Source organism: Acipenser ruthenus, chromosome 10, assembly GCF_902713425.1.
Source record: "Acipenser ruthenus chromosome 10, fAciRut3.2 maternal haplotype, whole genome shotgun sequence".
Lineage (NCBI taxonomy): Eukaryota > Metazoa > Chordata > Actinopteri > Acipenseriformes > Acipenseridae > Acipenser > Acipenser ruthenus.
In genome coordinates, this window is record NC_081198.1 from 10,518,470 (window position 1) to 10,531,590 (window position 13,121).

A 13,121-nucleotide genomic window follows, 5' to 3' on the forward strand; every position below is an offset into this window, starting at 1 on the left:
TTGTGACAGGATAACCCCCACCCCTGGGTGTATTTGGGTTTATTTTGTACAGGTTTGGGTTATGTAGCATGGGTGAGTTAAAATGTATATTGGTATGTGGGCACGGGGATGTCACAATTTGTTCACGTGCAGACTGTGCCGGGGCCAGACTGAATGATTAGTAATTAAGTATTTAAAGAGCACAAATTTGTCACTTGTGGTTGGTGTGCTCAGTGTGGAGAGAATGTTGGGAAGAACTAAAATAAAGTAAAAACAATTGCTACTCTTGCTCGAAGCACCAGCATGATAATTGTTTTGGGGTTTGTGTTCACTGTTTTGTTTGTCTGTTTCTTTTGGAGATCATGCCATTTATTTTGGTGTCTCAGCGTTTTCTTTTGTACAACCTGTTTGTTTATTATTAAATCTGTGCATCAGCGCTTTACTCACCAATCTGTGACCATTCTCCTTCCTGGTCTGACGTCCCCACAAGCCTTCCCAGTCACACATGTCTAAATGCATATTTGAATATAACGTACAACTGGCAGTGGTCACATTTGTATGTTTTTTTTTTATTTTAATTTTTTAATTTTTTTTTTTTTTTAAGTACAGATTATACTGCTTATGTGGGGATGAATTAATTCAGGCCCTTGCAGTTCAATTAGTGACTATTTTCTACTTTTGTTCACAGCTTAATTGTTTTCATTTCTTGCCTTTTTATCTAGTTCATGTAGCTTCCCTTATCCCACTGCGGCAGACTCACTAAAATCGCGCTCCCTGTTTCATATAAGAAATTATACATACTTCTTTCTTCTTAAAATTTAGTGCCTCAGCAGTTACGGATTTTTCCTTTCACATGACTTCTAAACAAATGCGCTCACTTTTGTATGTAAATATTGGCAACTTTTGCTTTAAAATGTCAATGCGTGTGGCCAGTTCGGGGATTACAGCAGAGAGCCAAGTTGAATAATTGGAAAATAAATAAAATTAATTGTTAAAAAAATAGAATTAAACAGTACATTTAAGTGTGTTTATTTTTGTGGTTACTAATGACACATTTCAGTGAATTACACTTAATTAATACTGACCAAAAAGACTTTTCACTAGTCTTTTCAGTACTAGGTCAGCTACAGTGGAACTGGACATTACACACAATAGGTCAGTGTAATTATTCTCAGTAGAAAATAAATGACAATAAGATGAAAATGCATTTAATCTCTTAAATCAATCTGCACCTTTTTAGACCCCAGGGTGCAACAAAATCCCTAATTGAGGTCCAGTCCGTGGTTTCTCCGTTGTACCAAATTTAAACAGTCGGATCACAAACAGGTTTCAATTTAAACGTGTTGAAATAATGGTTTCATGCCTGGGTTACAACACCAATGCAGGAGCCTGAACTCTGTTAATTTAGAAAGCCTGATCTCCTTTGCTAGAGCATGCTTGTCAATATTTAGCTTGCAGGGTGTATGTCATGAATCCTTACCTGAACTGACTTCAACTACAGGCTTTAACAAATGCTGTGATTATTTTTCTTTAGATGAGATTAAACCACAAGATGCACTTTTGAAACTATTTTTCAGTGCCCTGTAAAAATACAATTCAAGTTAAACAGAATAAATACACAGGACCTACAGATTTAAAGCAAAAAAAAACATAACACTGTACTACGAAGCTAATGATCACACTGCTCTTACTTACAGCGTTACCATTATTCGTTTTTAAACCAAATGTAGGTGCAGAAAAGAAACATCATTGGTTCAAACAGGAACATTCAAAACAGATACAGTACATTTGGCGGAACACACAAACAGAAAGGCTATTTAAAAAAAAAAAAAAAAAAAAAAAAAACTTAAATAAAAGAAATGTTCAGTGCGATTCCCTCAAACCTAAATGAATATCGCTTTGCTCAGAGATATTGGTCATACCAGCCCAGAGGCACCATTATCATCTCTCGTTTAGGCCAGTAATGGGACATCTCTGGCCTCATAATGATCATAACTGTAAATGTGTCTTGGTCTGCTATCCCCTGACAAAACTGATGACAAGGCACCCAAGTACAAAGTAGACTTAAATGGCTACTCATTAAAGTTATGTTTTATGTATTAATGCATTCCCTTGTAAATAAACATACTTACAGAAGAAATGACGACAGAGAAAGCTTACCATCCCAATTATGAAGCAGGAGGATGGAGAAGTTATACACATATGATTGAATATGCATTCATATTATTACAGGCTTTTTAGGGATTTCAGCTTGAAACAATTAAGCGGGAGTGTAGCTTGAATGAATTTACTAAAAGAATATTTTTGTGTGTGTTAAGATGTTCCAGCATTTTAGTTAATGGTAAGAATCCCACAAGCCCAATTAACAAACAACCAATCTACCAAACATCATTTTATATATATATAGATGCTACGTGTACCTAATGACTATTTTAAAACCCAGTTATCTGAAGACAACTTTAACCCTTTGCGGTCCATTTATTAAGTGCGCGTCAGGCGCGTCAGGTCCAATTTATTTTCACACGCGCAGTTAATTTTAGACGCGCTGTTTAAAAGTATTTCTTTCCACAGTCAAACGGGTTTAAAAGGCCCTGCATATCAACAAAGCACTCACTAGGCATCTCCAGCCCTGCTCCACCCTTTCGTTCGCTATCGCTTTCACATATGCTAAGAAATAAATAATAATAATAATAATAATAATAATAATAATAATAGTCGTACATACCGATCAATCATCTCCTGATCACTCGTTTTATCACCAAACTCCTCAATAATGCGATCCAAGTCATTATTTTATTACTATAACATCTCAAAAAAGCTCTGCAAATGTCCGTGATAGTCTCTGAGCGCTGATGCAGTATCAGCCAGCTTGTTTCCTTATGACCGCCCCTATGTAATGCCAGGGGCAGATATGACTAATCATGAGATACGCCTTTTTTGTGTTTTTTCGGCTTGTCTCGGCTCCTGTCGCTCCCACTCGGCCATTGAATGGTTTTCTTGGCTTTTTCCGGAGAAAAAACGACTAGAAACCCGTTTTTTGCGTTTTTTTGATGATGTTGGACAAGGTCCAACAATGGACCAGATAGGAATAATTGCAATGTCGGACCAGGTCCGACAATGGACCGCAAAGGGTTAAACAATCTGAAGGCATGGGATGTGTTTCTGTTTATAGAGGGAAGTACAAATCACCTCAGTGTTAAAGTGCTCTTATAAAGAAAGCTATTAAAAAATGTAACTGCATTACAGACAACTATAGCCAGGATTATTGAGTTGTGGCCAGCAATGGGTTGCAGTTGAGACAGATGGCGTCACTGTGCTCATACTAAACCACAGACGCCCTAGTTTATTCAACAAGATTATTATTATTTCTCTGTATATACTGCGGTTTTTTAGTATATCTACAGTACTTATTAGACAACATTTGCATTTAAAAAAAAAAGACCCACACACAACAATGTAGTAACAAAAGAAGTTTGGAAAGCAGCAAATAATTAAGGGTTAGAGAATTTTTGTGGACCTCTGACCAAAACGTGTTCAATATGTTTGCTGCCTTTTAAATAAACTTAATTGCCTTCCCTAGTTTAGAATGTTCAATTGTGTTCCCTCACCACAGCAACGTCCCACAACTGGGGCAAATTACTCTTCACAGAATCAAACCTCTTCAAAGTATTTTCTTCCAATACTGTTTTGTCATTGTTCATGGACAGAAAAAAATATCCTCTGAAAACACTCAATCATATTTGAATTATTTTACAGAGATATTCTCTTCTGAGATTAACCTAAATATTTTAAATTCATGGTCCTGGCGTTGATCACATCACTGCTAAACCAATCTACTCCTTCTGCTTTTCTTTTTAGTCCAAAGGCAAAAGTAGACACCCTGTTGGAGTACTGGGCTGAGGTGAGCTGAGGAGTGCAGTTTCAACAGCCCAGAGGCTCCTGCTGCTGCTCTGCAGTGAATATCAAGAGAAAACACATACAGAATTCAGCCTAGCCAGCAGATAAAGCTGCTGAACAAAAACATATTACATTCTAGTCATGCTCTTCTTTCCTAATTTCCCTTTTCACTGTTTTGTCTACCCTCCCATTCCCTGGAGACTAGAGTGATTGATAGCCTAATCCAATGACTGTATTACAGGCGCCTCATCTTGGACTGCGTCCGTATCATTAGCAGTTAGCCTATGGTTAAATTCACAGCTCACTGCTTGGTACAGCCCCTGAGATTTAAGGGTCTGGCCTTTAGAAAATATTTAACATACAATTGAAATCTTGACAGTACAGAGAACTCAGTTCTCTGCAAGTCTTTTTAATTAATCTGACTTACTGTACCATGGTAGTTGAACACAGCAAACTGTTACAGGGATTACTGAAACATGTAGCAGTAAATTAAACAACCACAAGCTCGCACCTAAGACTGAAGTAGTATATAGCCACACGGTATGTTTTTCTTTTACATGGCGAATGAATGTTTCCGTTTAGTGAATAAAAATGCAAATCTGAGAAAGGTTCTGCTTTCAGGATGCTTTGCACATTACTATGATCTGCAAGTAGGTGTTATTGCTATTAAAGCATTTTTTTCAGCAGAATACTGTACATGTGGTTTAAAATATTTTAGTGCCTAGTTTTCTCCCTGTAGTTCTACAACATCATATCTATTCAATAGTGTATGCAATAAATGATGATGAGGTTCAATGGAAAGCTTTACAATTATAATTTGTTATCATGATGAATCCAGTCATGGTTTTAGAGTATATACCACATACAGCACATGGGCTTGGAACGAACTACACTACAATGTAGTGGACATATACTTGTGCAATGAAAGCTTCTAATTCCGCCAGGGGCATTGACCAGGATCATCTTGTAGTTGTCGGTGGGCTTCTGCTTCAGTGCAACGTTGTATGTGGTGAAGCGTATGCATGTCAAATCAATAGGCGAAAAGCACTCAATGCGCTGTCATCAATGTTGCGTTTTGCATATGCTGTGGGCCCTGGAGCTTCCCTCAAAATATTATGTTCACCCCTTCTACCTGCAGCTTCAACACCAGGATTTAAAGTGCTCCAAACAGTTACCAGCCTCGAGTGCCAAGTGGTGCTGGCGCTACCGCTGGAGTAGCGGCTGTCTCCGGTGCAGTGGCTGATGCAGGTGAAGTGGTTGGCATCCTTGCAGGGGCTGCCACAGGATTGCTTCTTCTCCCACGGGATCTCCTGCACCCTCTTCACACACTTAGTCCTGGCACTTCGCTGGCATCCTCCTCTCCTCACTATCACTGCTGCTAGAAGATTCATCTACGCAAACTCAGTCTGCTTCAGAGCCAGATTTGTCATTGTCCGTCTCTACTGCATCAAAATGATTGTTTGGTAAACTTTGCAGTAATTCCAAACACTGCTTTGCTGTCACTTGTCTTCTGCGATCCATTTTCAATGTGTATTGGGGTAACAATGAATTTCTTAGAAAAACTAGTGACTTATATAGTAACCAGAGTGCATCTAAAACATAGATGATAGACTATCACACAGACAGACAGGCACTGTGAGCTGTCAAGGAGGCTCATTGAAACAGAAATGTCATAAGACCGCTCACTTGAGGAATGCAGACTGATATAATCAAACTTCAATACCTAGCGGCAATTCCCGACTGATAAATAAATAATGCCACAACATTTCATTGTTATAATGTGTTTTATAAGTAGCAGTCAATTTGACAGCTCCTGGTCGGAATAGGCATGACAGTATTTTATCTCCCTAATTTTTGCAGCTACACGATTCTTTCTTTGTCAGGGTAATTAGTACATATATTTAGGAAAAGTCAGGAAAGCACAGCTCCATATCTTAACACGCACCACAATTTAAATTTAAATTCCAAAACCGGTCAAAATGACTGCCTTGGTTGTTCTAATGTTAAAACAAGAAAGCACTTCCACACCCAACAAACTATCACCTCTTAAACAATGCTCTTCTCATTTGGTTAACAAAGACATGCTTTGGTCTTTAATTCCTTATACAGGTTTAAAATGTATTGTGAATGCAGTTGAAGCTTTAACCTTTTCACTGCCAAGCTAAATGTAACTCGCATTCTGAGTGGTTCTTAGTGCAATTACTTAAATATTAAGTACTGGTTCTGGCGCTTGGCTGTATATGTCTTTGGCTGGCAACTAGAACAGAAGAGAAGCCCCTAAATGTGGTTCAAAGCACATTACCACAGAAGACAGAGATCAGCCCTGCTTCTTATAATAATAATAATAATAATAATAATAATAATAATATCTTTATTTTTATATAGCGCCTTTCTTAGTGGACCACCATCACAAAGCGCTTTACAGAGGTAGGTTTAAAAATCATTCCCGGGTCAGTAAAATGACAGGACCGCTTGTAAAAGACACTGAAAGAGTTAAAGACTAGTGTAACTTTTTTTTTATTATATACACATGACCCGCTTGACGAAAGATGTTACTGTTTTTAGAGAATAATAAAGAAGCTAAGTTTAGGTAGACAAAACATATTTACACAAGGTAACTTTAGCACCAAGACATAGATGAAGACACATCCTTGAAACATTTGTATTCCTGTTGTATTACTAAAATTGGCCATCAGTTTGGGTATATCTGGTTATGATCTAGACATTTGTTCATCGGATTTCTGTATGATGCTTTGACCTGAATTTGACAACCGTTGTCAAATATATTTTCCACAATAAGCGATGTACAAATAGAATATCGACCCTTTTTTTCTTTTTTCTATTTTATAGATAGATGCTAGTTTTGTCTACAGGTCAGCTTCAGACAACTTCACATTAATATCAGTGCTGGGGCTCGGACGATTTCGAATTTTTCAGGTCAACCTTTCGCATGTCTGCCATCACCACCTTTAAAACCACTATCACTCTAAAACTGTTTCTGTGAAAGAACTCTATGTCAGCAGAAAAAGCAAATGCCATCTATTTGTGTCATCACCTTTCCCCTGTCCTGTGTTGGATATGATTGCTGATTGTTATATGTTATTGTTCTATCTGGTTCTCCTCTTGCCATCAATACAGCAGCCAAGAAGATTGGCAGGGAGATTGCAGCTGCATTCTATAAGATGCCATATTCAGTATACCATATCCACACACATATACAGGGTCAGAAAGGTATTCTGCATTAAAAATTAATAGAGAAACTATTGCAGCAGTATTTTATGTAAGCAAAACTAGTCTGTCATCTTTTCACATTTTAAGTTGTTGCTGCTGTGTTTCTTGACATTCCCAAGAGTGGTCTGGTTATGAAGCTGCTGGAAAAGGAGCCAGCCATTAATCACTGGGTTTGTTAAAGGGGTAGAGCGCTCTACAGATGGGCATAGCAGAGGTTACTGTCCTCTGCAGTAGTCATGTACTGTAGTTGCAGGTGTGTGTACAGCTGTAAACCTAATAGAGCTACAGAACATAGTAGTCTGTAGGTATGTGCTAAAAAAGGTTTACTTTTCGTTATTCTAAAGAGATTTCTGCACACACAACATGTCACCTTGCGTTCAAATGTAATTGCAGCATTTTGAAGGTCAATTATGGTCAGGAATTTTCTACCTGTCCTTATTGCATGGTCTACGGCAGTTTGACCAATAACTAGATCACATGTGTACTTCAATTTCATTAAAAAAAAACTCTAATCCAAATTCTTAATTGTATCTTCTGTAATGTTGTATACATGTATAGGCTAATGCACACAAGTGTATAACACACACAAGTGAAATTAATGATTGCATGAATTCCTGCCATGTACAATACACAGCTGTTTAGCACATTTGATTGGTGTTCACTTTCTGGGTAATAGTTGCATTTTATATGCTTTTCATTACGGTACTTGTGCTTTTAACATTTGGAATGTAGAATTGTTATGTAACGTAGACCAGTTTCTAGTAAAGAAATACACTTTTTAATGAAAACATGTTCTGAAGTGTTGGTTCAGTACATTTTTGTTCACTAAAGAATTCGATTTAAGTGAAAAGCCATGACATTACAGACCAGGGTCTGTTCCCTTGCTTATGTACTTGCTGCAGTTTTTAGAAGGCTTCTGTATTTTTTTTTCCTGCCTGCTGTATCTGTTTTTTTTCAGCTGATCACCATCACAGAAATCAGCGTTCAGATAATGGCAATCCGACAGGCTGCCTGACTTTTACCTGCTCATGTTTGCTCCATACAAACAAAGCAGACACACTGAAAATAGCAAGTGCTGGATTGAAGAACAGCCATGTCCATTTCAACATAAACTCACTTTGTGAGATCTGGCTACATGCTTATGACTCACTGAGCAACATCTGTATTATAGACTTGCTTCTTCAAAAACCCAGTCCAATATTACTGATAATGGTATTTGGAGAGTACACTGGGACTAATAACGCCAACAGGCATTTACTGTGTTACTTGCTTTACAGACGGTTACATCAAATATTCTAGTCGGCGCTGCATAATCGGGGTAATGATAATCGGGATTGCTGCTTAAATGGGATCAACGCTGGGAGACGGTTCTTCCCAATGATATTTGTTGTTTAATTGGGATGTCACTTTGTTTAATTGGGATACAGTATTTTCAAATGATGAACGGAGATCGCTTTCAGAGCCGGTTCGCGTAGCACAATGCAGCGAGTACGTGATTACGCCGTGACTTGCGTAAATTGCGTAAACCACATTGAACTCTTGAGTAGGCTGGAGTCTCCTGTGGTTTCTTACGCTGCTGTTGCAAAAAAAAGTTGGCGTGTCAACATCGCAGATGGGATTCATTTTGTTTAGGAATAAAAAACATTGACTCGTATTTTAAATGATGTATTTAACATTTAAATCATAATGTGATGTGGTTTTATTCAATCAAAAAAGTGTGACTAAGGTCATTTCAACTGCATCTCATTTAACTGGGACAGCCGCTTATTCAAGATATTTTTCCTTCTTCCGAGGCGTCCCGATAAAGTGGCGCGACTGTATTGATGGATTTAATAAGGCAAGCTAAAAGAAATCAACAGATGTGAAGAGTTTTTGGAATTTAAATTTAAATTGTGGTGCGTGTGTTTTAAGATACAGAGCTGACTTTTCCTAAATATATCTACTAATTACCCTGACAAAGAAAGAATCACGTAGCTGCAAAAATTAGGGAGCTAAAATACAGGTCATACCTATTCCAACCAGGAGCGGTCAAATTGACCGATTACATATAAAACATATTATAGCAATAAACATTTATTCTCAAAGCAGTATTACAATTAAAACATTCATTACCTTGTATTTATCATACCTGACACTTACATAAAACAACATTTTTATAACTTCAAAAAAATTAAGTTCACAAAGGTAATGATTTATAGGCTGGGAAACAGAACCATCACACTTCAAAGCAGAGGCTACCAGTTTAAGACATGTAGTCTTTGCAATTATCTTTTTTTATTGAAATGTACCCAAATCAGGCTGACAGGGTTGAGAAACACAATAATGTATTTTATTACAGCCTGTATTAAACTGAAGAGGGTTCATCAGAATGCTGTGAGGGCTGACTTCTCGTCATACACCACCTACAGTAGGGGTTTCAACTGGGAGTAAGCGAACCACTGGAGGTAATTCAAAGGGTCACAGGGGGTACGCAGCAGGACTCATAGATGCTAAATTTAGCAGCTCAAAGTCTGATTACTGATTACTTTTGGATTAATTGTTTAGAATAACTTTGCCGAATAGAAAGCAAATATGTGTGTTTCCAAAGACTTGTAATTTGGAAATATAAGAATTACTGTTTGGTAGTCTGTCCTAAACCAGCAGTTTATCAGTCCTAAACTGTTGTGACATATATTATATATTAAATAAACAGGGAAGATGTTTTTTGTTAAATTAGATTATTCTGCCTTGCAACTGTGCATTCCATATATTTTATTGCATTCTATAGAGTGAAAATTGTAAATGGGTACTTGAGCTGAAACCTCCAGACAGAGGAGGTACAGTTTTTAAAAAAGGTTGAAAACCACTGACCTATGGTATAAATTTAACAGAGCATTCCAAGTTATGTGGCTTCTACAGGCAGAGACTGCCAAGTGATTGGTTGTAACTTTACAGAATGTCCATATCAAACACTAATTAAGCACATAATATAATGTAGGAAGATATGTTAAATAAACAAAAATAAATAAATAAATAAATAAATAAATAAATAAATAAATAAAGGAGACAGTTACAACGTTCTCTGTTCACAGTGTGACACACAGACACAATCCGTATATAAGGTTTCATGTCACTGGTTCCCTTTGATATACTTCCTCTTCATGATCAGCAATATAGGGACTACTGTACTGTACTCTCTGTTATTCTGTTTCGATTTCAGTTCCAAATGTCAAAAAACAGAAAACCACACAAAACATACATTTTGTACACCACACTTTCACTGCCGCCACCCATCAGCAGTCTATTAAGACCATTTTATACGATTTGTGGATTCTACTACAGCCAACAACACATCCAATAAATAAAATAACTCTAATGCTACTGAACAATTTGTACAGGACTGTATGTCTGATAACACAGTAAATCAACATTAAAGGACAGTTAAGAACATTCTATGTGAGCATATAAAAACTAAATTTACATGTATGTACTGTAGAGCATTTACTTTATATTTTTTTCTAGTCATCTTTGCAGTAAAAAAGGGTATTTCTAGTGCTTTCACACTCAAATCGGCCCCATCTGTCACCACTATTAAAGCACTGACCAGTGTTGAACTGTGAAGTCAGAAAAGCACTGGAAACATGCTAGCACAGCCTGCTACAAGAACAGCCTGGTGTGTCACACAGCCTCCGAGGGAAGTGTGTGCAGTGAGAAGGGTAACACCTACCAGACACTCCACCATATGTGGTCCGCTTTCCTCCGCCAATGGCAGGCCAGGGTGTGCCGTCTGCTCTCAGTCCCATCAGCCCAGATACGGTGTTGGTTGCTGTAACGCCATCTGCACCACCTGCGAGGAACTTATTAGTGGTTAACTGAGGAAATTAGATTCCAAATTCAAAATACTCACCCACACACAAATATCTTTTTCTATATTAAAAACGAGGACATGGCTTACAAACCATGAGTTATTAGAGCTCAAATAAACAAATTTCCCAAACTAAACCAACTACTAACAGTTAGCCCTTAACATAAACCAAACTAGACTACACTACTGTAATTTTCCCCAACAAATGGCAAATAGTTCAAAAAAGAGCCAACCAACTGAATTATTGCACTAGGTAAACTATTTCAAATAAAGAAAACCTGTTCATCTTTCTGTCATAGGTAATCCCCCCCCCCCCCCCCCCCCCGCGAAACCAATGAAACGTGTCTCTTACCTTCTTGGGCAGCCGTTGCAATATCCACTATGTTGGTGACATTAGGGGTCAGCTTGGCAAAGAATGGAATCTTAACAGCTTGTCGTACCCAGCGACAGATGTTTCGCACCAGCTCTGGATCCTGTTCAAAAGGGTCAGTTACAAAACTCAGTGATGAACTAATCTGATAAATCTGCATATTGAGCAAAGCAGCAAAACCTAATTCTGCCAATCTGTCATCCCGGCATGGGGCAGGGAAGGCATTCTATTCAGCTTATTACAGAAGCTGTATTTATCATAGTTTACCCATACCTCTGTGGGCTTACAATGCTTATCTGTGCTTTGTCATGCTTTCTTACACTTTGCTATGCTTTTACTATGGTAAACTTTTATAAAGAAGTTCTGGCTGACCAGTTCAGTTTGGGTGCCTAACAACGTTGCACCAAAGCTTGCTCCTTTAATTCCCACAATGCCCAAACGGGATTTCTTTATGTGTATATCACTGTGGCAATTTTGTGCAACGTCAAAATGCTGCTTCATGGTAACATGTCCTTTTCGCAGTTTAGTCTCATCCCCATTACTGCAGTGCATTATCATGACAGTTATCTTTCTCCATCTCCATTCTTTTCTGAAATATCCAATAACCGTCGGCATATATCCCCTTGAGCAATGGCTTTAGCTCATGCTGTGTAAAGAATTGAGATTTACAATGTATATATATATAGAAAGCAGAGCTTAGAGGTCACTTGGAAAAGAGGGTAAAGGTTACCTGAGCAGCAAATCCAATTACAAGTACATAAATGAGAATGGATTCAGAAGAACAATGATGATGTTGTAAACCTCTTTTTTCCTCCACTTTAAAATGTCCCCAAGTCTCCAGGATTAACAAGGTTGATATCTGTTTTCAATACTTTTGGAGACAGTAATTGACAAATGATAGTTGAAGGCTGAGTTGCTTTGGAACTGCGTGCTTTAGTATTGACAAATACTGTGATCTTGCAAAAAAGCGTATTAGATATATGCTCAATTCCTGCATAGGAAAGTGAAAAGTTTGATCACTTAAGTTTTTTCAGAAGGCGGCATATTCATGTACATGCACCTAACAGCAAGCATCCCTGCAATTTGCACTGATTTATCTCAGACTTAAACACAGTAATAAACAAGACTGAAGTGTCAGATTCAACCTTTACACTTGATTTACCTGTCAGAAAAAGAAGAACCGATAACACTCTCTCCCACAACTGATTTTGTGTTAATGTCATTTTCCTAAAATAATCTGACTAAATATTGAGCTGAGCTAGAATGGGGGGTGTAATTCAGTTCTCTACCAGCTTTATAAAAAAGAAATGGAAATCTAGACCTGCCAAAGCAATGTTAATTTGTGAGGACGCAGATACAGATCGTTGGAGGATCCCATTCACAAGTTATACCAGTTATTTAAAAGACACATTTTTTAGGCTATTTATTAAATGTTTTTAGACTGTTATTAAAGCTTTGACGACTCCCAAAAACACAACTACCCTTATACCACTAAGAGTGGATATGATTAACCTACAGTATATCCCGCATTGATAAACAGCTGGATTACACCAGCACCGAAAAATGCTCTTAAAAACCCAGCAGTGGCGTATTCCAGCAAGATATATGCTGATCAAATCAACCCTTAAGTTAATTTTTGATAAACCTAATGTATTTACTAACGCACTGGGGGACATTAAATATTCAGCTTCTTAAGAAACACTACTGACTGTACTGCAGAGTTTACTTAGTAGCATAAAACTGGTCAGGTTGACAGAAGAAAACAATATATTAAGTGTATATAACATAGCTTTGTAATTT

General features: G+C 37.6%; 1 protein-coding gene across 3 annotated transcripts in view; it reads right to left on the reverse strand.

The window, feature by feature from the left end:
* LOC117411703 (dihydropyrimidine dehydrogenase [NADP(+)]-like) overlaps positions 1–13,121 on the reverse strand; it is a 176,743-nt gene that overhangs the window by 39,419 nt on the left and 124,203 nt on the right. For all 3 annotated transcript variants that reach the window (XM_059031705.1, XM_034019392.3, XM_034924349.2), the window contains exons 17-18: positions 11,304–11,424; positions 10,814–10,933 (exon numbers count right to left, since the gene is read on the reverse strand). In XM_059031705.1, coding sequence (XP_058887688.1) covers positions 10,814–10,933; positions 11,304–11,424 — 241 coding nt within the window. The remainder of the gene's footprint in view (positions 1–10,813; positions 10,934–11,303; positions 11,425–13,121) is intronic.